This window comes from Hyaena hyaena, unplaced genomic scaffold (genome assembly GCF_003009895.1).
Source record: "Hyaena hyaena isolate Hyena2069 unplaced genomic scaffold, ASM300989v1 scaffold_83, whole genome shotgun sequence".
NCBI lineage: Eukaryota > Metazoa > Chordata > Mammalia > Carnivora > Hyaenidae > Hyaena > Hyaena hyaena.
In genome coordinates this window covers 1,466,081-1,493,150 of record NW_024080715.1, presented here as the reverse complement: position 1 = coordinate 1,493,150, position 27,070 = coordinate 1,466,081, and the positions used below count along the sequence as shown (strand labels likewise).

Below are 27,070 nucleotides of genomic sequence, written 5' to 3'. Positions count from 1 at the left end.
TATTCTAAATTGAAGAATAAACAGCAGTTATCCCTAACGAAATAAAAGTATAAGGTTTTGATTTCACAACCCTCTGAGAATTATAAAAACGCTCTTCATAAATTGAATACTGGCTAAATCATGGTTGCCATTCTTGCTCAACCCGTTCAAAGTGAGAATAGCAATATTAAAATAAAATGTAGACGTCCAACACTTCCTTTTTTCTTCTCATGTTAGTAAGCCTACTATAAATAATTTTCTCTTTAATTATTACATACTTTAATGAAGATAAATATGAGAACTACAAAGTGTATTGAAGTATTACAATTCTGACTTATTATGGTGATTATTTTGTAGTGTTTACACATATTAAATCACTATATTGTACACCTGAAAATAATATAATATGTCACTTATACCTCAATTAAAATAAAGCATTACAGTTCTTCCTCAATAATCCAAAATTGTTTAATTAAAATAAAGGGAAGCTTTTAACTGCTATTGCATGGAAAAACAGGAGTACTATTTATGGCAGCCCCAGAGGTTTTTACAACACATGCTAGTACTCATGTTAACTCTTAGTAGTTTTCTTCTTTCTGGGAATGTTTTTACCCAGGGGTATGAATTGAAACAGATAAGGCATTGTAAGGGAGTTCACAATGTTCTGCTAAGTCTTAGCTTCAGCATAGCACTCTTAATTTTTAATTCCCCTTCTTGAAACGTTTCATAGTACTTTTAAAATGCTATGTGCCTTCTTTCTTGCCTAAAATAGTACTAATATATTCAGTCCAGGCACAAAGTATCTGAAGTAAGAAAGGAAGAGAAAATTCAGTTCAGAAACTCAGTTCACCCAGTCATTCATTTCTTTCTTTAACAAATAGATATTGAATACACTCCACGTGTCAGAGTATATTCTAAGTATCAAGAATACTCCAGTGGGCAAAAATAATCATGATCTCTATCTCCTTAGGGCTTATAGTCCCAGATGATGTCAATAAAACATAATTACATATAAAAAAGGATGGGGGCACTTGAGTGGCTCAGTCGGTTAAGTGTCCGACTTCAGCTCAGATCATGATCTTGTGGTCCGTGAGTTCGAGCTCCACATTGGGCTCTGTGCTGACAGCTCAGAGCCTGAAGCCTGCTTCAGATTCTGTCTCCCTCTCTCTCTTCCTCTCCCCCACTCATGCTCTGTCTCTCTGTGTCTCTCAAAAAGAAATAAACGTTAAAAAATTAAAAAAGGATGAATTGAAGTTGCTCTGAAGAAGAGACCTTTGGTTCTGTGAGCACTTGTAGTAGGAGAATGGGCTTCATCAGGGGGTTCTGGAACACTCCCCTAAGAAACTGTTAATGGAGTCAAGAGCTGAAGGAAGAGAAGTAGTTAACTGGCTGACAAAATAAGGGGGAAGACTTGCAGGGAGGTATACGTGTGTGGGCAGGGCCCCCTGTTAAACAAGAGCCACTTCCTCTCTGCCTCTTCCAAGGAGAGCAAAGGAACAAACTAATTCTGGCTCCATGGTGACTGACAGATAATGTTATGTGTCCAGGCATAGTTGCACGCTCATCCTTGGAGATGGGAATTCTTAGCTTAGAAGAAAAAAATACATTCTTTAAATAATACTGAACTATCAAGTATCAGGACAGACTGAGAAGGACGATATTCTGTGGTAAATGGGGTTTCCAAGTGTCTCCCAACTCATGCTACCTCAAACAATGACCACCCATGCTCGAATGAGAAAAGGGGAAGTAGAGACAATAAAAAGTAATAAGGAATTTAAGGAAGTAGAAAAGGAGGCATAGTCAGAGCTAAGTCAATGTGTAGTTTTTTTCTTAAAAAAAGGTTTGTTATTAATGCTTTGTCATAGCTGTTTCAATCTTCCAGTGTTATACAAACCAACCATCCCCAGACAACAATCTGTTATTCCACAGAATTCTATTTATTAGGAATTCTGGCGAGGCTCAGCTGGTGATTCTCCTGTTCCATGGATATTGCTCATGCAGCTGCCTTCAGTTGGTAAGTCCATGACAGCCCCTAATCCTCCAAGCCTCTTTCCAGATTGCTTCTCAATTAACTCGGCCCAAGGTTCCTTATAATATGGCAACAAGCCCTCAAGAAGGAACTTTCCAAAAGGCCAAACCCTAATGCATAAATTCTTATCAAGCCTCTGTCTGCACGTCACTTGCTAATGCCTGTTAGCCAAAGCAAATCACATGGTCAAGCCCCAGTCAGTAAGCATTGATTCATATGTGCAAGAACAAGAGATCTTAGAATTTGTAAAAATGGTGACAATCTTTCTCTGTATGTGTGCCTATACTATAACCAAAAACATCATTAAAAATTTTAGTCTTCTCCTTTTATCCTACCTTTAAACACTCTCTCCACACCCCCCCACTGTATGCCTCCCCCAAAAAAGATAGGTTTTACAAGTGTTTTAATCTCCCTTAGCTGTAAATTGTGCTCTTTGGAAAAGCATTAAAATATATGAAAGAATCAATAACTGAATTCATCCTTCAATCCATTTGTAAAGGTGGTGAAATGGGAGTCATCTAATTTTGATATTTATTAGGAGAAATGGTTGAAATTATTAAATGAGACTTTTGATCGCCTGTAATTTCAATTACATATGCCATTCCAATTCCTTAGCACCATTAATAATCACTAATCAGTTACATGAGCATCATGACATGTGGTGAGGGGACTGTACCAGTGAAGTTTCATTCAGGGAAGCAGAACCACTATGAGTGACAGGAAAGAAACTTATTAGGAGTCCAACTTTACACAACTGTGGATTCCATTGGCTCTGTTTCTGGCCATGGGCCTCAAGTGACTATCAGTGAGCAGAGTTGACATCCCAACATAAAGTGGGGGAGAGTGAGTACAAACTGGAACCCTTGTCTGTCTCACACTTAACACAGGTGACCTGCAGAAGCCAGTGCACTTGGCCAAGACCACGTACATGGGCTTTGCCCAGAAAGTTGAGAAGTTGAAGAAAGGGATCCAAAAGGAGTGAGAGGAGCTGGGGTCCCAGCTGGTGTGCAAAGTCAACAAGTGGACCTGAAGAGCAGTCACGCAATGCCGCAGCGGTACCCAGGGCCCCAAACGAGCCTTCATAGTGATATGCCTGCTGCCTGGCCTCATCTTCCAAATTTCACACAATTTCTCTTGGGGCTAACCTAGAATCAGACAAGGAAGGAAATTCTAGCCACCGTAGTTCCAGATCAGCTAAACTGACACAAAACCACACTGCTCATCAGAAACAGGGTTGCTTCTTGCCTGATAGACTCATCTTCTGAGATCAACCCAGAAGGCAAAGAAAGCCCCAGACCTTGGGAAAAGGTACTAGTATAAGTACTACTGCATTACCACTACCCAGTTGCAACTGACTCAATAATTTCTTGGTAACTCGAACCTTCTCTAATGTAAAGAACAGAGTTCCTCCTTCACTGGTGCTATGACAAAGATTGTGAAAAATACAGGCAATGTTATTTTGTATTTTGAGAGCAGCATGGGGAAAGAGACATTAGTCACTGCCAAAATTGGCAAATGACTATTGAAAGGAAGTAGAAAAATAAAAAAATAATAATTCTCCTCACAATAACCTGGAAAATGATAGTCCTCTAGCACAAGAGTTTTATTTAAAACATTAATAACTATGAATTAAAATCTGTATTGTGTTAAATATTTGAAGAGTATTACTTCCTTTGAAAAGTCTTGATTCAGTGAATTTTCACATGCTATCTCTTCCATTTAAAATACTAGTTCCAGGACCCCTGGGTGGCTCAGTCGGTTAAGCATCCAATTCTTGGTTTCAGCTCAGGTCATGATCTCAAAGTTTTGTGAGTTCGAGTTCCACATCTGGCTCTGGGCTGGCAGCACAGAGCCTTCTTGGGATTCTCTCACTCACTATCTCTCTGTCCTCCCCGCCCCCCCCCCACAACTTGTGCTGTCACTGTCTCTCTCAAAATTAATAAACTTAAAAATTCTGTTCCTTCCTAATTACCTATCTTTTATGTATCTTCCAGAACACTTTTCTGCAAAAGCTACCCAGAATTTCCTGCTCTTACCCAGGCAATGATTATCGTTCTCTTCTATGAGCTACCTCCATAACTTGCAAATCATTTAATTTTTGTACTTCCATCAAATTATAATTTTATCACTCTTCTATACATCCCATACTTCACTGCAAGGGACCATGCCACATGCTTCTGCTAATTGGGGACAGCACATGGCACACAATAAATAATGGGCTTGTCATTGCCACTTGATCATATATTTTATAGATAGGAAACCCAACCAAATCAATGGTAGAAGGAACAGAAGTAAAAACACTTCAAGTATAAGCAATTTCTTTTATCACCTTGTAATCTAGAAAATATCATTAGTGCTACCATTAACTTTAAAAAAATTTTTTTAACAGTTATTCATTTTTGAAAGAGACAGAGACAGTGTGAGTGGGAGAGGAGCAGAGAAAGAGGGAGACACAGAATCTAAAGCAGGCTCCAGGCTCTGAATTGTCAACACAGAGCCCGACGTGGGGCTAGAACCCACAGGCTGTGAGTTCATGACCTGAGCTAAAGTCGGACGTTTAACCAACTGAGCCTCCCAGGCACCCCTTACCATTAACCATTTTTATGGCTTCTTTCAGTTTGAATTGCAACTCCTTACTCCTATCCCTTCCAAAAATCTCATGTCAATGATCTCTGATTTTTCCTTCCTTTGACATCCCCTCTCTCCACTTGGAATCTAAAAGAACTACTGTAATTTGGTTCTTTCTTCTCAGGGGTTTTTCCTCCCCATCTCCCCCAGGCTGAGCAGTGACCACTTCACTTCCTCTCACCCTCTGTTCCACCTGGATAAATGCTCCAATCCCCCAGATTCTGCCACATTGGGAACACCTATTATGCAAAGCTCTGCCCAATTGCCCCATGTTGTCCCTTGCAGTCTATTCTAATTTCATACTCAAGTGGTGGTGTGAAAATATTAAATCATGGCACTTTTGAATCTATTTGCTACCTTCTTTGTTCCATTTTACTCAGTTTCCTTTATTTCCGTGGGGGGTAAGAAAATATTATTCCAGAGGAGAAAAAAGCTTATGCATAAGATAGGAATCATGACATTTATTGAAATGACCATGAACTTGTAATTTAAGAAAAAAAAACACAGTTATTTGGCAGAAGATATAGTTCTTGTTCCATCTGCCACAAAGTAATTAGGGGAAGATTGTGATGTTTTGGGTTCCAACTTCTCCAGTGAAAATAACAATAACATACACAGAAATCGTTATTTTTTTTTAAAAAAAAGTATTTCATCAATACAAAAAACATAGAGGGGTTGTAAATGCTAACCTGTGATCTTTAAAAAGACAATAATTACCACAAGAGCTGTTTTATGACCTATCTTTCTTTCAAATGTGCTCCAACTGTGAATGACTGGTTCAACTTTTAGCTATAGATTTGGTACCAAAGTACTGCTCATAAAATAACAGAGATCATATGATAGAGCACTTTACACTCCTCATGGGGCAGAGGACCAAATGAAAAACCTTCCCCCAAACAATTCAATGTCTAAATTTTTAAAAATAAAGGTCTCTGAAGCTCACATTCAGATAGTCTCATGAGAATAATTAAATGGCTTCTCAGAATTTCTTTGTTTGAAGTATTTAAATCAATTCATTTTAAATTACTTAAATAGAGCACCTACTACTTTGTGAAAATAACACTAATATTCTTTCCTCATTCAAAGGCTAAAAGTTGCACTCCAAATATAAATCATAGTAGGAGAAATTTGCCAAAATATGTTGAGATGATCATATCATCCACCCTTGTGTATTTCTTCCCTCCCATTCCATATTGCTTTAAACAATTTTATAACCTCTTTTATTTCATTTAGACCAAAGAGGAAATTAGAGAATGTCAATGTGTAAAGATATTAGTAACCAAGACGGGGTAGGAGAAATAACACTTCTGAGGATGCCAGACTGGATGGATGAAGACCAAGGACCTAATCCACTCCATTCAAACTTCATTGTAACTCCTCTTCCTCTCTACCCCACTTTGCCTCTGAATGAAGACGCACCCTTAGGAGTAGGAAGAGATAGAAACACTCTGAATTAAGGTCAAGTTTCCATCATCAGGGAAAATAGGAGTTTAATAAAGGAATTCAGGGGGCCACCTGGGTGACTCAGTTGGTTAAGGATCCTACTTTGGCTCAGGTCATGATCTCGTTCATGAATTCAAGCCCCATGTCAGACTCTGTGCTGACAGCTCAGAGCCTGGAGCCTGCCTCTGATTCTGTGTCTCCCTCTCTCTCTGCCCCTCCCCTGCTCATGCTCTGTCTCTCTCTCTCTTAAAAAACTAAAACTAAACAGGTGGGGCCAAGATGGCAGAACAGCATAGAAGTCTTTTTTTTTTTTTGCATCTCTCATCCCTGAAATGCAGCCAGATAAACACTAAACCATCTTGCACACCTAGAAAAAACAATCTGCACAACCTGAACCACAGAACTCAGCAGGTACACAGCACAGAGATGTGAACTGCGGGACAGAGAGACTGCGGGGAGCAGGGACCTGTTTTGCTTGCAGAAAAAGGATGCAGACAGAGGGCAGGGTAGGGGGGAGGAGAGTAAGCTTCCCCCCTCCCACCTGAAAGCAACTGGAGAGAAAATAAAGAGTAGGCAAGGGACTAAACAAAAAAGGGAGGAATGAGAAAGGAGAGGATTTAAACTCCATTAAGACTCTATAAACAGGGAAGCACCGAGGCCAAAATGCCGCAGCTCAATACCTGGCGGTGCTCTGATGGGAAAAGCGAATCCTCAGGAGCAGAGAGCGAGGTCCAAGGGGTCCTCGGGCCAAACAGGAAGAGGCAGTTCTCCTGCTGGGAGGACATTTGGTAGAGGCTGTGCGGCCTCCCCAAAGGCAAAGGTCCCAGCGGACCCAGGAGAACAACCATATTCTCTGGTCTTGGAACAAGGACTTTAAGGGTGAAGCCTGGTGCCAGATGTGTGTTGTGATTTTCCATAATTCCTGAAATGCTGCTACTACATGATCGCGTAAACTTTTTCTGGGGCAGGCTGGCACCCAGCTGCAGTCTCTGGGAATCGCAGTGCAATCTCGTGAACATTTTCCTGGAGGTGGGCCAGCACCCGGCCATTGCTCAGTGCGACCCTCCCTTAGAGGGTCAGAACAGGTCAAAGCCACAGTTCCTCAGAAATGAGGGGTCAGGAAACACAGCCACACTTGAGATAAAACTCAGGAGGGAAGTGTCGCCTGGCAGCAGTGATGGCTTGGTCACTGACAGTGTAAAAGCGGGGAATGAACAGAAGCCAGGGACAAAGGAGGGGTGCCGGCTGGGGACAGTACAGAATTCTGATACTAGAGACTGGGTAGCTGGGTGTGGTCATTTTCACCCCTCCACGCATGTGCATACACGCCTGGAGGTGCCATAACAATCCACCTCATTATGCGAAGCAGCACCAAATAGTGGAGAATAAAGCCATTACACTAAGCCCCACCCAACTGAGCCAACCATCCTCTTCAAGTCTCTCCATCTGCTTAGTTTACTGACTATAAAGTGCTTCATAGTTTGACTTCTAGGGGAAACCTATGTAATTTCAATCGTATTTCAGTCTGTTCACTGGTCCATCTATTCAATTTTTTTCTTATTCTTGAATAAAGAGAAAAAATGTATTTTTCATTATTTTTCTTTAATTTTTTCTACTATACTTTTTACTTTTTTTGCAAATTTTTAAAATTCTATTTTATTTCCATCATTTCATTTTATTCTATTTTATTGTATTCATTTTTTTCAAATTTTCAAACGTTTTCCTTTTTTTTCTTCTTTTTCCTTTTTTTCTTTTCTCATCTTTAATTTTTCTTTCTAATCTGTCACACTCCTTTCAACAACCAGACCAAAACACACTTAGGATCTAGCATCTTTTATTTGATTTTTTGTGTTGTTTTTCACTTTTAATTTTTTTTTTTTTTTACTTTACTAATTCTTTTTTTTCCTTCAAAATGATGAAATGAAATGAAGGAATTCACTGCAAAAGAAAGAACAGGAAGAAATAACAGCCAGGGACTTAATCAACACAGTTACAAGAAAGATATCTGAACCAGAATTTAGAATCATGATAATAAGAATACTAGCTGTGGTCTAAAATAGGTTAGACTTCCCTTCTGCAGAAAAAAAAAAAAAAAAAAAAAAAAGGAAAAGCTAGTCGGGATCAAATAAAAAGTGCTATAACTAAGCTGCAATCTTGATGGATGAGGCAGAGCAGTGAATCAGCAATATAGAGAACAAACTTATGGAGAACAATGAAGCAGGAAAAAGGTGGGAGACTAAGGCAAAAGAGCACAATTTAAGAATTAGAGAACTCAATGACTCATTAAAATGAATAACATCAGAATCATAGGGGTCCCATAAGATGAAGAGAGAGAAAATGGGGTAGCAGGTTTATGTGAGCAAATCATAGCGGAAAACTTTCCGAACCTGAGGAAAGACATAGACATCAAAATCCAGGAAGCACAGAGGACTCCCACTAGATTCAACAAAAACCAACCATCAACAAGTCATATCATAGTCAAATTCACAAAATATGCAGGCAAGGAAAGAATCATGAAAACAGCAAGGGAAATAAAAGTCCTTCACCTACAAGGAAAGACATATCAGGTTCGCAGCAGACCTATCCACAGAAACTTCGCAGGCCAGAAAGGAGTGGTAGGACATATTCAATGTGCTGAATCAGAAAAATACGCAGTCAAGAATTCTTTATCCAGCAAGGCTATCACTCAAAACAGAAGGAAAGATAAAAAGTTTCCCAGACAAACAAAAATTAAAGGAGCTCATGAACACTAAACCAAAAGCAACAAAGACTAGAAAGGACCAGAGAACACCACCAGAAACTCCAACTCTACAGGCTTCATAATGGCAATAAATTCGTATCATTCATTACTTGCTCTAAATGTCAATGTACTAAGTGCTCCAATCGAAAGATATAGAGTAACAGAATGGATAAGAAAACAAGATCCATCTATATGTTGTTTACCAGAGACCCACTTTAGACCTAAAGACACCTTCAGATTGAAAGTAAGGGGATGGAGAAACATCGATCAGGCTAATGGTAGTCAAAAGAAAGCCAGAGTAGCAATACTAATAAAAGGACAATCTAGACTTTAAAATAAAGACTGTAACAAGAGATGAAGAAGGGCATTATATCATAATTAAGGGGTCTATCCACCAAGATCTAACAATTGTAAACATTTATGCTTTGAACGTGGCAACATCCAAATATATAAATCAATTAATCATAAACATAAAGAAACTCATTGATAATAATACCATAATAGTAGGGGACTTCAAAATCTCACCTATAGCAATGGACAGCTCATCTAAACAGAAAATCAACAAGGAAGCAATGGCTTTGAATGACACACTGCACCAGATAGACTTAACAGATATATTTGGAACATTTCATCCTAAAGCAGTGGAATATACATTCTTCTCCAGTGCACATGGAACGTTCTTCAAAATACATCACATCCTGGGACACAAATCAGCCCTCAACAAGTACAAAAAGATTAAGACCATACCGTGCATTTTTTCAGACCACAAGAAAATCAACCACAAGAAAAAATTTGGAAAGATAACAAATACTTGAATGAAAGGGCTAACCAAGAAGTTAAAGAGGAAATTAAAAGGTACATGGAAGCCAATGAAAATGAGAATACCACAGCCCAAAACCTCTGGGACGCAGCAAAGGTGGTCATAAGAGGGAAGTATATAGTAATCCAGGCCTTCCTAAAGAAGGAAGAAAGGTCTCAGATACACAACCTGGTCTCAGATACACAACCTAACCTTACACCTTAAAGAACTGGAAAAAGAACAGCAAATAAAACCCAAAACCAGCAGGAGACAGGAAATAATAAAGATTAGAGCAGAAATCAATGCTATTGAAACCAAAAAAAACAGAACAGATCAATGAAACCAGGAACTGGTTCTTTGAAAGAATTAACAAAATTGATAAAACCCTAGCCAGTTTGATAAAAAAGAAAAAGGAAAGGACCCAAATAAATAGAATCAAGAATGAAAGAGAGGAGATCACAACCAATACAGTATAAACACAAACAATAATAAGAGAATATTATGAGCAATTATAGGCCAATAAAATGGGCAAACTGGAAAAAATGGACAAATTCCTAGAAACATATAAACTACCAAACCTGAAACAAGAAGAAATAGAAAATTTGAGCAGACCCATAGCCAGTAACGAAATTGAATTAGTAATCAAAAATCTCCAAAAAAAAAAAAAAGAGTCCAGGACCAGATGGCTTTCCAAGGGAATTCTACCAAACATTTAAAGAAGAGTTAACACCTAAAGCTCTTAAAGCTGTTCCAAAAAATAGAAATGGAAGGAAAACTTCCAAACTCTTTCTATGAAGCCAGCATTACTTCGATTCCAAAACCAGACAAAGACCCCACTAAAGAAAACTACAGGCCAATTTCCCTAATGAACATGAATGCAAAAATCCTCAAAAAGATACTAGCCAAAGGGACCTAACAATACACTAAAAAAATTATTCACCACAACCACATGGAATTTATACCTGGGATGCAGGGCTGGTTCCATAGCCACAAAACAATCAATGTGATACACATCATATCAATAAAAGAAAGGACAAGAACCATATGATCCGTTCAATAGAGGCAGAGAAAGTATTTGACGCAATGTAGCATCTTTTCTTTTTTGTTGTTGGTGGTCTAATTTATTTATTTATTTTTTTTACAAATAGTTTATTGTCAAATTAGTTTCCACATAACACCCAGTGCTCATCCCCACAAGTGTCCCCATCACCCCTCCCCCACACATCCATCAGTCCTCAGTTTCTGTCAGCATTCAAAAGTCTCTCATGGTTTGCCTCTCTCCCTTTCCCCTACCATTTCCCCCCTTCTTCTCCCCCTTGTTCCTCAGTTAACTTCCTCCTAATCCTCCTATACGTGCAAACATATAATATTTGTCCTTCTCTGCCTGACTTATTTCGCTCAGCATAACACCCTCAAGGTCCATCCATGTTGCTACACATGGCCAGATTTCATTCTTTCTCATTGCCATGTAGTATTCCATGTAGCATCCTTTCTTGATAAAAGCCCTCAAGAAAGTAGGGATGGAAGGATCATACCTCAAGATCATAAAAGCCATATATGAAAGACCCACTGCTAATATCATCATCAATGAGGAAAAACTGAGAGCTTTCTCCCTATGTCAGGAACAGGACAGGGATGTCCACTCTCACCACTGTTACTCAACACAGTTGGAAGTCTTAGTCTTAGCAATCATACAACACAAAGGAATAAAAGGGATCCAAATCAGCCAGGAGGAGGTCAAACTTTCACTCTTTGCAGATGACATGACACTCTATGTGGAAAACCCAAAAAGATTCCACCAAAAAACTGCTAGAACTGATCTATAAATTCAGCAAAGTCACAGGATATAAAATCAATGCACAGAAATCAGTTGCATTCCTATACATCAATAATGAAGCAACAGAAAGAAATATCAAGTAATTGATCCCATTTACAATTGCACCTATATCCATAAAATACCTAGGAATAAATCTAATCAAAGAGGTGAAAAATCTATACACTGAAAACTATAGAAAGCTTATGAAAGAAATTGAAGACACAAAAAAATGGAAAAATATTCCATGCTCCTGGATAGGAAGAACAAATATGGTTAAAATGTCAATACTATTCAAAGCAATCTACATATTCAATGCAATCCCTATCAAAATAACACCAGATTCTTCACAGAGCTAGAACAGACAATCCTAAAATTTGTATGGAACCAGAAAAGGCCCCAAATAGCCAAAGCAATCTTGAAAAAGAAAACCAAAGCTGGAGGCATCACAATCCCAGACTTTAAGCTATATTACAAAGCTGTAATCATCAAGACAGTATGGTACTGGCACAAAAACAGACACTCAGATCGATGGAACAGAACAGACAACCCAGAAATGGACGCCCAAACATATGGCCAACTAATCTTTGACAAAGCAGGAAAAGAACAGCCAATGGAATAAAGACAGTCTCTTCAGCAAGTGGTGCTGGAAAACTGGGCAGTGACATGCAGCAAAATGAACCTGGACCACTTCCTTACACCATACACAAAAATAAACCCAAAATAGATGAAAGACCTAAACGTAAAACAGGAAGCCATCAAAATCCTCAAGGAGAAAGCAGGCAAAAACCTCTTTGACTTCGGCCGCAGAAACTCCTTACCCAACATATCTCCAGAGGCAAGGGAAACAAAAGCACAAATGAACTACTGGGACCTCATAAAAATAAAAAGCTTCTGCACAGCGAAGAAAACAATCAACAAAACTAAAAGGCTACTGACAGAATGGGAGAAGATATCTGCAAACGACATATCAGATAAAGAGTTAGTATCCAAAATCTATAAAGAACTTATCAAACTTAACACCCAAAAAACAAATAATCCAGTGAAGAAATGGGCAAAAGGCATGAATAGACATATTCATAGATGACATATTCAATAGAAGACATCCAGATGGCCAACCGACACATGAAAAAATGCTCAGTATCACTCAGCATCAGGGGAATATAAATAAAAACCATGAGATACCACCTCACACCCGTCAGAATGGCCAACATTAACAAGTCAGGCAACAACAGATGCTGGTGAGGATGCAGAGAAAGAGGATCTCTTTTGCACTGCTGGTGGGAATGCAAACTGCTGCAGACACTGTGGAGAACAGTATGGAGGTGCCTCCAAAAATAAATAGAACTACCCTATGACCCAGCAATTGCACTACTAGGTATTTACCCAAGGGATACAGGTATGTTGTTTCGAAGGCGCACATGCACCCCTATGTTTATAGCAGCACTATCAACAATAGCCAAAGTATGGAAAAAGTCCAAATGTCCATTGGCAGATGAATGGATAAAGAAGATGTGGTATATATACACAATGGAGTATTACTCAGCAATCTAAAAGAATGAAATCTTGCCATTTGCAACTACATGGATGGAACTGGCAGGTATTATGCTAAGTGAAATTAATCAGACAAAGACAAATATCATATGACTTCACTCATATGAGGTATTTAAGATACAAAATAGCTGAACATAAGAGAAGGGAAGCAAAAAATAATATTAAAAAGGGAGGGGGACAAAACATGAGACTCTTAAATATAGAGAACAAACAGGGTTGCTAGAGGGCTTGTGGGGGTATGGACTAAATGGGTGAGGGGCATTAAGGAATCTACTCCGGAAATCATTGCTGCTCTATATGCTAACTAACTTGGATGTAGATTAAAAAATAAATAATTAAAATTTTTAAAAACCCCACACAACCAACCATTCAGATCAAGAGCACTTTTTAGTAAATTATGCTGAAGTTAAATAATAATAATAATATATTTTAAAAAGATAAAAATAAACATTTAAAAAAAAGAAAGGAATTCAGTTCAATTATAGAAAAATAAAGTGCTATTTTGGTAGGTCTGAGTTTGTGGCCTGGGAGATGAAAATTCATAGCAAAAAGCTTTGGCCTGACTGGCTGTCAGGTGGGAAGCTGGAGGTCAAACAGGCATGGAAGTGCAGTAGGTATGATTCTGGAAAGCGAAATACGGAAAAGGTTTTGGAAAATCTGCTCCAAAGCCTCCTTTATTCTTCTCTTAAGTAAGAAGCAACCCCAGGACTTAAGCTTTTGTGTATGTGGCAAACGGCGGCAGCTGCTGAGACAAAGGGTAGAACAAACCATGACTGGATAACCAGCAACTTCTGTCATGTAAAAATAGTTGTCACTTGCTTCCTCTACAAAATTCGTATTTCTTTATGTCATCTTGTCAGTGGTTGGAATCATCTTGCTGAAATTTCAACTGGGGTTTTTAAAAAAATATATTTAAGCAATTTAGTATGATACGGTTCCTCCCTTTCTTGGGTGCCATCTTTCCTTTTGCTATTTTTGTTTAACAAACATCAACAGAGTGGTTAAGTGGACCTGGCTGCCTGCTAGATCTAGGTTGCCATTTTCTATTGTAGAAGGCACGGAAAACCCACTGATGTGGACAGAATGTTGCCTAGCACAAAATGAGTACTCACTAACTAGTAGCTACTGTCACTATTACCAACTGAGTTACTAAAAGGAGTAAGAGGGCAAAGCCTGTCTATCTAGAATTAAAAAAAAAAAAAAAAAAAAAAAAAAAAAGCTCAAGATAAGCTTCCAGGCAACTAATTCTAAACAGAAGTCCATGTAGAACACACACAAAAATGCACTCCCCTCCCTCCCTCCTTGTCACATGCTAACATACTTATTAATAAAATGCCTTTATATTTAATTTAGCAAAAGGTAAAACATTCCAGAAATGTAAGCATGACCAAAAGTGAATGAATGTTTTCATTAAAGAAAACAGTAACACTTCTCCTGCCGATGCCATCATCCAACGACATGTCCTGTGGTCATCATTAAAACCCACCCATTGGTGCTTACACAGACAGTATTCTGGGTGAGATGCAAGGACCAAATCCAGTACAAGTTACTCTAAAGTTCTTACATATAGACTAAGATTTTCATAAGATTTTCTATTACAGTCTTTGAATGCTCTATTGGTCTCATTTACAACCATGATTCTAATCTTTATATGACCATGTTTCCAAGTTACTATAATTATACCCAACACTAATGAAGTAGTTATCCCCAATCAGATGCAAGGGTGTGGACCTAAAGCATGTCCAAGCATCCATGCTCATATATACCCCAATGGGACGAAACCACAAAGCCAGCTATACTTTGCAAGAACAAAAATCTCCATGTATCAGTAAAGGCCTGAGAGTTTAAAAAGGCCTTTTCTAGAGGAAGTGATTTCTGCAGCAAAGTGTTCCAATAAACTCAGAGAGCAGTGACAAAACATTCAAAGATAAAGCCATGTGGGGCATCTGGGTGGCTTAGTTGTTGAAGTGTCTGACTTTGGCTCAGGTCAGGACCTCAGTTTGAGTTCGAGCCCCGCGTCGGGCTCTCTGCTGACAGCTCAGAGCCTGGAGCCTGCTTCGGATTCTGTGTCTCCCTCTCTCTCTGCCCCTCTCTCACTCATGCTCAATCTCTGTCTCTCAAAAATGAATAAACAGCAAAGAAAAAAAGGATTACAAATAAAGCCATGACATTCTGTTTCATCCCTCTGGGGAAGAAGCTATCGCCCTACTGACATAATACAAGGTGGTTAGTCTGTCACACTTTCTCCTATTTTTCTATAGAGGTTTAAATGTAACCTTTCAGGGGTGCCTGGGTGGCTCAGTTGGTTAAGTATCCGACTTCTGCTCAGGTCATGATCTTACAGTTCGTGGGTTCCAGCCCAGTCGGGCTCTGTGCTGACAGCTCAGAGCCTGGAGCCTGCTTCAGATTCTGTGTCTCCCTCTCTCTCTGATCCTCCCCTGCTCACGCTGTCTCTCTCTCTCTCTCTCTCTCAGAAATAAAAAATAAATAAATAGATAATAAATTAAATGTAACCTTTCAGTTCAAACCAGTGTCTATGTATGTGTAGAAGAGAACTAGAATCACAAGGTCCGGATACAACTAACCAGGCAGAGACCCTGCCACATTAGTGTAAGCCCTGTACTCTTGTGGAAAGTGCACTCCCCAACCGGGAGAAAGAAGGGGGCAAAGGCCAAGGCTGGCTGATAGCAGCTCACTGGCTTTTAGAAAATCAGGTCCAGAAAAGGGCTGATTTAGATAAAAGTTCCCTGGTTGAATCCAGTTTTACACCTTACTGGAGAAGTTTCCAAGTTTTGCTTTTCCTAGAGTAAGCCAGAAACAAAGTAGGTGGATAGGGGGGAATTAAAAAAAAAGTGGCCTCTATTTCAATTTCTGAATGGTCCATTTCCATGGGACTATGCCTTACATCAAATCACATTGCTGCTGTGTTTTCATCTTCCCAAATGCAAAAGGAAGGAGAAGAAGTTTCTTTCGTCTTTCTATTGTCTTTCCAATAGAGGAAACAGGAACACCTCAAATCCCTTGCCCTGAGTTCTCACTTCCTTTTTCATGTCTCTCCATTGTTGGGGGAAGGAACTAGCCACCATCATGCTAAGTGTCACCTGCGTACCACAACTCCACATCACTTCCATTCTTCTCAAAGTCTGTAACAATCACTTTGACTCCCCACCACTCTATGGCTGTCACTTCTACTTCCCCTCAAACTTACAGTGACCTTAGGATAGCTGGATCACTCTCCCTCCCCATTCCAGCACCTTTCTGCATTTGTTATTCCTAATAACTCCACACAACAAAAGCCCAAGTACCCAAATCTCTGATGGGCTGTTTTGGTCTGTGGGTGAAATTGTAAATATCCAGGGGCAAACTGGACTCCATATGCTTTAGGCTACCTTTTCATTAGCATTATTCTTCAGAAATAGGCTTTTGAAAAGATTTGGGAAGCAGAGTTTAAAGTTGTGATCTTTGGCAAGAATATGAAGTACAAATATTTACATAGGTAATATGTAAATTACCTGTAAATTATGTAAAAGGTAGTCATATCCATTCACAATCAACATGACAGGAATGTAACATCTCCCCACTACTTAAGAGTCCACACTTTTATTAAAGTTCTCCATAATCATAAACTAGCCTTTCTCTACCTATTCAATATAATTATTCAAATTAGTAATAAATTATCTACCAAGATCCAACTATCTTTTACTACAACTATCTTAACCATCGTACATCAGTTTGAAATAGTCAACATTCTAATTACTGTCTCATCATCTACCTATTTTATCCACAAGATTTCCCTCCAGAATTACAGTATACACCATGCTAAATATCTATATCACCACTTCAATAGTGAACAGTTCAATTCCTTAGCCCAATATGTAACTTCTAAGAGATAAGTTTAAAAAAGCAACCTTGGGGTGTTGGGTGGCTCAGTTGGTTAAGTGTCTGGCTCTTGATTTCGGCTCAGGTCATGATCTCGCAATTCATGGGATCGAGCCCTACATCGGGCTCTGTGCTGACAGCAGGGAGCCTACTTAGGATTCTCTCTCTCCCTCTCTCTATGCCCCTCCCCTGCTCACATTCTTCCTCTCTCTCTCAAAATAAATAAATATTTAAACAGAAGAAGAAGAAGAAGAAGAAGAGGAGGAGGAGGAGGAGGAGAAGGAGGAGGAAGAAGAAGAGGAGCAGCAGTCCTGAGTGCTTCAAAATTCAAATGTTACCATTTCTACTGCTTTACTAAACTAACATGTTAAAAGTTTCACTTAGGGGCACATGGGTAGTTCAGTCATGTCATGCTCAGGTCATGGTCCCAGGATCATGAGATTGAACTCCACTTTCGGGTCTGTGCTGAGCATGGAGCCTGTTTAAGATTCTCAAGTTCTCTCCCTCTGCCCTTCTCCTCTGCTCATGTTTGTTCTCTCTCTCTCTCTCTCTCTCTCCCTAAAATTAAAAAAAAAAAAATAGCCTTGCTTAAAGTTTTTTTCTCCTTGCTAACTACGTTAATTCATCTTTCCTTTGGGAGTCTAAAGAGCAGCTGGAACATGCAAGCTGCTGCCACTGGCGTGTAGAGTTTTGGTTGTTTGTTTTTCTCCTCTTACCATTCTGACCCAATATTTGTTGGCAAAGACTCTCAAAAACTGGCAGGAGCTATAAATTAGATATTTGAACTATTCTCCCCTAGCTATACAAATGAGCTGTCCAACTTTCCCGTATGAAAATGCTTTAATTCACAAGCCGTATGCCTTAAGGGACTTGAAAATTTGCCTCTAAGTCAGATGAACACATGGGTTATGAGTTATTAATCATACGTCATAAGGCTTTGGGATAGGATAAATTGAACTAAACCCTAAAGCTGACTGATAGATAATATATCCCATATTTGTGTTGGATGAGAAAACAGCAAAATCTAAAAGTTGGGGCCATGACTTAGATGGAATCAGAAAGGCCAAGGCCCCCTATCCAGATTCATTACCAAATACCTAAACAGTTATTCTCTGACTCCATAAAGGCCTGAACGCCCACTGCAGAAAAAGATTAGTCCTTTCTCTCCGTCCTCTCTATTCCAGTCCCTAGAAAAAAATACAGAGAGAATGGTAAAAAAAAAAAAAAAAAATTTATATGCTGAAAAACTGTCCAGAGTTAGATAGACAGAAACATACATATAAAGTATTAAAATTTATACATTTACTTATACATATTCTTTACTTAGATGAGTCATTTAAACACAAACTCCCAATTTAAGACAAATGAGAAAATAACGATGGTTTTAAAAAGGCCCAAAAGACACATCAACATTAGCATTTCACTGCCTACGTATAATTCTTTTTTTTTTTTTTTTTTTTTGTAACAGACTGTGGGGTATGATGGATTTTTAAAAAATTATTTCTAGTTGAATATCTGTATATAGTGTGAACAATGCAAGAATAAAAATAAGTCATATCTTCCAGTTGTGAGTTGGCAGAAGAAAAGGAACAATAAAATAGTATGGGTGAAAATTATTTCTGTTGGTTTTAGACTTCACTGTAAATAACCTAAGGCCACCAACCTTCAGGAGTATTAATTTAAGATTTTGTATCCAAAAATCATTTAAATATCCTAAGCATTAAAGTAAAATAAAATCAACTGGAACACAGTTTTTAATTCAAGCAATACAACCAGATGACAAAGGATTAGTGAGCAGCAAAGAATGAGGTCCTAAATTTTGAAAATATAGAAAAAGATGGACTATAATAACAAAAATAAATAAATCCAAGTATCATTATTTTCAGTTTAAGCTGCATCCAGGAATGATCTCATAAAAAAAAAAAAATTCAAGCTGCTGCTTCCCAAATATACCCACAACTACTTTGGGAAAAGGAAAAGGGCATAAAGATATGATTTATTGTTCTCCTAGCAGAACTTTCATGATGTAATTCAGACTTGAGGTTACTAATGACCTGAGATCCATTAGCAAATTGCATTTATTACTTAAAAAATTAAAAAGGAGTCTTTCCTGCCTTAAAACACATGTATACACCCACACAAACACACACAAACAGATCTTAATCTCAAGCAAAACAGAAGTTGATTACCAAACCAACAGATATTGTGAGTTGTAAACTGAGTAAACATGAGCATTACAGGAAAAAGTTTCACAGCAGTTCATTCTTTTTCTGGTTTAGAGATAGTTTTTATGTGCTTATAATTATTTCAAGAAACTTAGTACCAAATTAGTTATATAGAGAGACTGTTATATACGGAGACAGACATTCATCGCTCATTCATTCACCTATAGACAGCTTTTGGCACAGTAGCAAAGTCACAAAGAAAATCTCCACTTTTACTGCAAAAAAGACATGACCTTTACTGATGTTTAGATAAACAAAGAAGTAGCTAATAAAAAAAGTAGGGCCACCATTTTTCTCAAATGTCATCAATTACGTAAGACCTCGAAACACATTCTGATTTGGAAAAAAAAAACAAAACTCTTGCCAACAGTTAAGAGACGGAGTAATTTCATCTATTTCTCATCTATTTCCTAGTGGCAAGTCTTCCCCAGATGGTAGTAACCCGCACAACTGCTCTCTTTAGCCTTTTGTCACCGGAGACAATTGCTACATCTCTACGCAAACATGATGAACTCATTTTATTAGTCAAATAGTTGAATTCCATTCAATACACTTAATACAGTAATACACATTACAAATTGATTGAAACTAAAAACACCTCTGATTGGAAATGGGATTTTGAAAAATACAATACTGATTTCAAATTATGTGTTTCACTGGTGTCCTGATGAAATATACAAAGAAAATTATTTGTTTCCAGCATCTGTGAAAGATTATCTAGTCCCTTAAAGTATTAAAATAGAAGTGAGAAAATACATCCCTGAAATCTAGAATTGGTAGTACAGTTTGAAAAGTTGAAGCCAATTTGATATGGTTAATTCGGATCATGGTTAAATGGTAAAAGGACAGCTCAGAAACTGATACAAGTCTCAAATTAATAATGTTTGTTGAAAAAAAACATAAATGAAGGTACCTGTAATGTTTACAGGGTCAGAGTGCTCAGATCTGTGTATATAATGTAAGTCCTAAGATACTAAAAACTTAATTTCTTAAAATATTGCTGACCATTGAGGAAGAATAAAAAAATCCAAATGGATTACATCTAAAATGAGGCTGTTCTTTCTCCTTTTATAAAATACTTTTGGAATTCATAACACAAAAAATATGCACAGAAAGACATTCAGAAGTTTTCAATCTTTTTTTTTTAAATCAAGGGATCACTGCTCCTGAAAAATATCCCTGTTTGCTTTGCATTCTTCAGTCTTCCTTCTCTTCCAAGAGCCTTGCTACAGATGTCTATCAGCTGTATATAATGATACTTTATTTGCCTGTTATTTTCCCACAACAGAAGAGGTGGCTCTGTCAGACAACAGCTTGGTCTGGAAAATCTACTTCTGGTAGGATTCTCTCACTTTCGCCTGCAGCGCATCACATGTCTTCTTGGCATCTCCTAGAAGCATGGCCGTGTTGGGTTTATAGAAGATTGGATTGTCCACTGCAGCATAGCCAACACCCAGTGACCTCTTCATAACGATGACCTAAGGAGCATAGATTAAAGGACAAAATGAGTGTATTTAACAGACCTGGCCGGGACGTGATAGGCATGCCCACACTGCCCTGCCCTAACTTTAAATAAAGCCTGCACCGCTACTAACTCCTGAGTACACAGATTTCTAAAATACACAAGAAGTATTTTTTAATGCACGTATGCATTGTATTAACTTTCATTTTTTTAATGTGCCCATACTCACATCCATGAGAGAAAAATCTTGTTACCAATAAATAGTTTATCTACGAATGATAAGATTACAAGTGATTTTCTTCTCAGAGCTTTTCTCTATAAAGACTCTTAACATTTTCTAGTCAGAAAAATAAGCACCTTTCTCGGAATGGGTTAAAGAGACCAAACTTAGTGCAGAAGCTTCTGCTACAAATCCTAAGACAAATGTAGTTGAACAGGGAAATGGCATGATTCTTATTCCACCACTTTAAAGTATATCAGAAGGTTCCAGGGGCACCTGGGTGGCTCAGTCAGTAAAGTGTCTGACTCTTGATTTCAGCTCAGGTCATGATCTCATGGTGGTGGGTTCAAGCCCCGGGTTGGGCTCCATGTTGACAGTACAGAGCCTGCTTGGTATTCTCTCTCTGCCCCACCCTGGCTCGCCCATACTCTCTCACTCTCTCAAGATAAATAAACATTAAAAAGAAAAAGAAGATTCCAAGACAAAATCCCAAAGAGCAATGTAGCCCATCAGAAGACAGAGGTAATAAATAATATTATGCTCTTACCAAGCAAAATGGAAGCAAGTGTATCTCTAATATTGATGTATTATAGTCATTTACAACTACATGGATTATAGATGGTACTAGCCTGTTATATAGCAAGTCAGTTCTTAGGAAAATGAAAAGCCTTTCTGTGATAGTCTAGGTGATTTATCCAAAAATGAAAGCAGTCTAAATTTTTATTCACACTTCACAAAGCCTTAATATAGTTTTCTTTAAATTCTTCAAATTCTCCAAATTGATGACCAATGCAATAACTTTTTATCTACACAGGAACAAGTGCATATATCGCTCACCACAAATTTCAAACTCCCATATTTACAATGAAGAGAAACAAAATGAAAGGGAAATGTACTTACGTAATTATGACCATTAAAATGCAGATCTGATCCACAGGTGGTACAGACACCTGCCCTCTACTGAGGTAGGGGAAAGGTATGAGCCTCTGAGTCTCTATAACCCAGCGGTGAGTCTCCACAGAGGTGATGTGTGCGAGCAGGCCTGCTTCCTATGGCACGTTATGGTCTGGAATCCTAAATCACCTTTCTTCTAGACATTCCATAACAACAACATATTCCCTTTCAAAAAAAAAATTAAACGAAAAAACCTGCTGGTCTTCGTATATGAAGGTGATGATACTGACTTACTGTCCCAGAGGGAAGCCATCTACTCACTAGACTCTATCTGGAAGTCAGCCAGACCCATTCCAAAAGCTCACAGCTCTGTTTTCAGCTGTGGCTACAAATTTTGTTAATTCATCCACATATCGTTTGGTTCTAATGGTGACCAGGGCATTCACTCAGGTTCTCTGATGGCCACCGAACAGACAGAAGCCGAATAGAGAGAGATAGGCCCCACGTCCACACAAGTGCCTGCAGCTCCTAAAAGGTATCAGCACTCCTCAGCGAGTGAGCCAGGATGGCTCTGTGCACATGTCTGAAGAGACATTTAATTATGAGAATGAAACACAAGTCTGTAACTTTACCTGCTTTGATTTCCAGACCTCAAGGACTGGCATGCCTGCAATAATAGAGTTCGGGTCTTCTTGAGCTGCTGAATTAACTGTGTCATTAGCTCCAATTACAAGGACCAAATCGGTATCTATGTAATAAAGGGAAAAAAAAGGAAATCTAAGACTCAAACAGGCCATTTTCATTTGGACTTCACAATAGTAATCTGGACTTTATAACAGTAATAACAGCAGTTAACATTTATAAGATGCACACTCGTGTCAGGCACTGTACACACAGCTTTATCAGAGAGGGTCAGTAACTTACCAATGCCACACAGCTCAAAAGCAGTAGGTCGTGCATCTGAACTAAGCATCCTGATTGGAGCTGACATTATTGTGCTTTCCCTCCCCCCAGTAGATCTACCTAATCTGACTTTATGGGTTTTTTTTTTTTATCTCAAAATGATCTTTTCCGTTATATTATTTTTTATAAGATTGGCATTTCACTTTCAACTCTTAAAATGACCACGTAGGATGCTATTTGATATCTCAAAGAAAATGGTCTAAGAGACTGTACTGTATTAAAGCTGTGCCTGTAATTCCTGGAACTGGCAGGTTTCACACAAAATTTTGCAACTTTGAAATCTGAAAGGGGGCATAAAATTAAAATGGTTCAAACTCCCTCTTTAAGGACTGTAATATAAATTACCTTAGATCTTTGCCAAAAATGCCATGTGAATGCAGACATACATATAACTTCACTACTTTTCTCTAATAAACAGTATTTTTTAAGTTTACAGTGGACACTTGCCAGAGGGAACTGGTTTAATTTTAACAAACATGATCTTGGGCCAAATGCCATTAACATTCAACATCTACCCAACGACAGCCATAAAGCACAGCACCTTATCTACTGAAATCCTTGCACTTTAAAAGAAAACAGAAAACTACTTTATTGATTATGAATCGGGACAACTGGAAGCCAGTAAAATCTCAGACACCGGCAAGCATTAGACATTAAATTGGCAACAGAAGCAATTTTATACATGAGGAACCTGAGGCTGGGATCCAGGGCAAACAAGTGAGAACTGAGACCTAGACCCCAAAGCCAGATCTCTTCTGAGTCCCTCTGCGATGAGCTGCACTGTCCCCCAAGATTTACACCACCCTGTGGATCTCCTCAAAGGCACAACAGTACCCATGCTACTCACACATCTGCTGTGCCTTATGCAGTGCTGCTTTCATTGCTTTCATTTCAACTGCACCCCTACTAGGGGTAGGTTACTCTTCATCGGACTAGTAGGTCTTCAGTAATCCCACAATTTATGTCCTAAGACAGGTGTTGCTTGATTCAGACTAAGTATATTTAAACTTCAGCATTGCCCCTACCACTTACCTGGGAAGTCATGGTTGATCTCGTCCATTTCCAACACAATATCATATGGCACCCCAGCCTCAGCCAGTAGCACATTAAGCTGACCAGGCATTCGGCCTGCAACTGGGTGGATGCCAAACCTAGACAGGAAACAAATGAACAGCTGGCCTTACTTGATGGGCCAAAATGTACAGAGACCCTAACATCACCTCCAAAGCTGCACACTTTGTTCTTGGCACCTCTGCTTTTCCTGGTACTATCTGATCTCTACAGGCGGGCCTAGAACTAGTCCAGATATATGATCAATCTACAAATATTGAAGTTGGAGGTTTAATATCTCAGTATACACAAATGATAACTCGTCTCAAAAAATACATGTAACCTTAGAACTTGACTCTTCCATATGTTTTAAGTATGATGAATTTCCAACAACATTAATAAATAAGATCACCTTACACTTAACAAGCATTATGTTCTCTCATGATACTTTCTGATAAATCTTGAATCTTTAAAAACTTATGTAAGTCAGCCTGGAATTAAACATTTGCCATGAAAAATCAACATTATTCCATCAAAAGCTGACTTCACATTCAACTTTAACCTCTATGTTCAAAGCTGGAGAAATAAAATATTGTCATGGACAGGAGTTAACAACCTCCAATCTTTCAGAGACTGATATGAGGCATTACTCCTCATCCTAGAAGAAATGTGATAGCAACATGCTGGAGTGTTTCAAAGACAGAGTGATACACAAATCAGAGCTCCATGCTTTTATTAAGGCAAAAGAAACTGAAGCATCAAGCAATTTCTTTCAACCACAACCATAATGGGATCTTTGCAGTCATTTAATCTAGCCTCTTGCCCACAGTAGTGACCTCTGTCTCCTCAGCAGTGGGCACAGTGCTTGACACACAGGAAGGGCTCAATAAAAAGTGAGTGAGTGAGTGAGTGAGTGAGTGAGTGAATGAATCCAGTGAAGAAATGCATTTTATAGTAGTTCTTGGCAGGGATCCATCTAACCTGTTTAAATAGTTACAGTAACCAGAAACTTAAGGTCTATTCCATTACTAGACAATCTCAATAATTATATCTCACACACACTCATATTCAACCAAAGGGAACCTCTATTGCTTTCCAAAGTCTGTAGTTTTGTCATCTGGAGTCATAATGAGTCTACTGTCTCTTTCATTTGTGGATTCCTTTTAGCTATCCTAGGGTGCTTACTAAGCAAAACATTCTCAATTCTTTCAACTACTCAATGCTGACAGACACACTGCTGTCCCCTGTTTCCACACTGCAATATCCAGCTCAAATCTCAGTCCCCCAAAGCGAATACAGTATGGATATCATACCATATCATATGCTGGATATGATCTGGATGCATAGGGCACAGCAAGGAAATCACATCCTTAGCTCTTCCATTGACAATGCCTAAGTCGGCCTTAGCTTTTAGAGCTGCCACAACACATTGCTGGCTCATACAAAAGTTATGTCATTTAAGACACAGAAACTGCTGCCAAGTCAGGTGTCCCCACTGTTAATACAGGTTCTTCTGGGAACAGATTAAAGCAGCACAGTAATCAACCCCTCCCAAAAACAAAGCCCCGAAAAGAGCTTTAAAATGGCCATTTATATGGCCCAAATAGCCGATAAAGGATTTTCTCACATCTTTAAAAGTGATAGTGAAGAGTCTGAGTTACTGGGGGATCTTGTAGTTGGGGAAAAAAAGAAATCAAGTGACAGATATTCTCTTTTATAAACTTTACTTTTAATCTTCCTTCTGGGATCACCAAATGCCCCTAAATAATAATTTATATTTTAAAAAAACCAGAAACCCTGGGACAAAAAGGAAACAAAACAGTTGCCCCTAAGCAGTTGTACAACAGAGAATCCTTTTATTTTTCCTCTCTTTTTAATATATTTTCCCAATTTTCTATGAGAATGTACACTTTTGTGGGGAAATCAAACCATGTGATTAAGTGGCCTCGGGGAAACCCCAAAGAGCTAGGAAGATAGTGAGATCAGTGACCTTGGCCCAGCCAGGATCTTCCCAGCTTCACGGTTGCTGAAAGGAGGAGAATGTACACTTTTTATGGTGGAAAAAAATTAACTTCATTTAAAATAACTTAATACTGGGGGCGCCTGGGTGGGTCAGTCGGTTAAGCTTCGGACTTCAGCTGAGGTCATGATCTCACGGTTCATGGGTTCGAGCCCCGCATCGGGCTCTGTGCTGACAGCTCAGAGCCTGGAGCCTGCTTCAGATTCTGTGTCTCCCTCTCTCTCTGACCCTCCCCTGCTCATGTTGTCTCTCTCTCTCTCTCAAAAATAAATATTTTAAAAAATAAAATAAAATAAGTTAATACTTCATCTGTTATATTGTAATACTATTTACAAGTGATTTCTCATACATTATTTCATTCTATCCCTAATCATCTTTAAAACTCTCCATCAAGAATGAGAATGTTGGGGCGCCTGGGCGGCTCAGTCAGCCTGGATGCCCAACTCTTGATTTTGGCTCAGATCATGATATTAGGGTCGTGAGATCGATCCCTGCGTCGGGCTCCATGCTGAGTGTGGAACCTACTTCAGATTCTCTCTCTCTGTTTCACTCTCCTCTCACCCCCACTCACCCCCCAACTCATGTACATACCCTCTCTCTAAAATGAAAGAATTAAAATAAAATAAAAAGAATTTGAATGTAAGTGCAAGTGATTCAAACCCAGTCCTTCATTAAATAAGCAGAGCTTCAGAGCTGTCCCCCAGCACCTAACAAAAAGAAGCAAGAATGTAGTTAAGGGGGGCCGCTGCTGGTATATATTTTCGCACAATGGCCAATGCTGACTCTTCGTGACGTGCTGTGTAGTCTGTACAACTTTTTAAGTATATAGTTACAGCTGGGATTCAAACTCAGGTCTCTCTGCCTCAAGAGTCTCAACTTTTAACTCTATACATTATAGTAGCATAGGGGAGATATATATCTGAGAGGCATTCTTGCTTAGTTAACAGCTCAGGTTTTACTAGTTACGTTGCTGCTGGGCAGGTTACTTAAGGACTCTCACTGTCTCAGTTTTCCCAGAGTAGTAACTGGCTCTTACTATCAGCCCACATCCTGCCAAGGGCTATATAAAACTGTGTAGAAACAGTTTAAGAAATACTTATTATTCTCAGCTTGAATGGATAAAATAAAGGAGTTCCAAAAATCCAATTCAGTGTTCTTTGAGAATGATTGAGAGCCCAGAAAGTTTCAACAGTGCTACAAGCTATAAAATAGAAAAAAAAAAATTAAGTATCTGCATGAACACACAGACACAGGAGAAAAATATGTCTCCGTATGCAAAGCATTTACAACAAGGTAGAACATTTACTAGCACCTGTTGGATGCTGGGGAAAAATTACAAAGTGTGGGAGTTAGAAATCACCTGCACAGAAGG

At 38.7% G+C, this 27,070-nt stretch overlaps 1 protein-coding gene across 6 annotated transcripts in view; it reads right to left on the bottom strand.

The window, feature by feature from the left end:
- Nucleotides 1–19,299: 19,299 nt before the first annotated feature.
- NNT (nicotinamide nucleotide transhydrogenase) overlaps nucleotides 19,300–27,070 on the bottom strand; it is a 94,788-nt gene continuing 87,017 nt past the window's right edge. For all 6 annotated transcript variants that reach the window (XM_039234158.1, XM_039234160.1, XM_039234157.1 and 3 more), the window contains exons 20-22: nucleotides 23,661–23,779; nucleotides 22,298–22,413; nucleotides 19,300–20,567 (exon numbers count right to left, since the gene is read on the bottom strand). In XM_039234158.1, coding sequence (XP_039090089.1) covers nucleotides 20,418–20,567; nucleotides 22,298–22,413; nucleotides 23,661–23,779 — 385 coding nt within the window. In that variant the 3' untranslated portion in view covers nucleotides 19,300–20,417. The remainder of the gene's footprint in view (nucleotides 20,568–22,297; nucleotides 22,414–23,660; nucleotides 23,780–27,070) is intronic.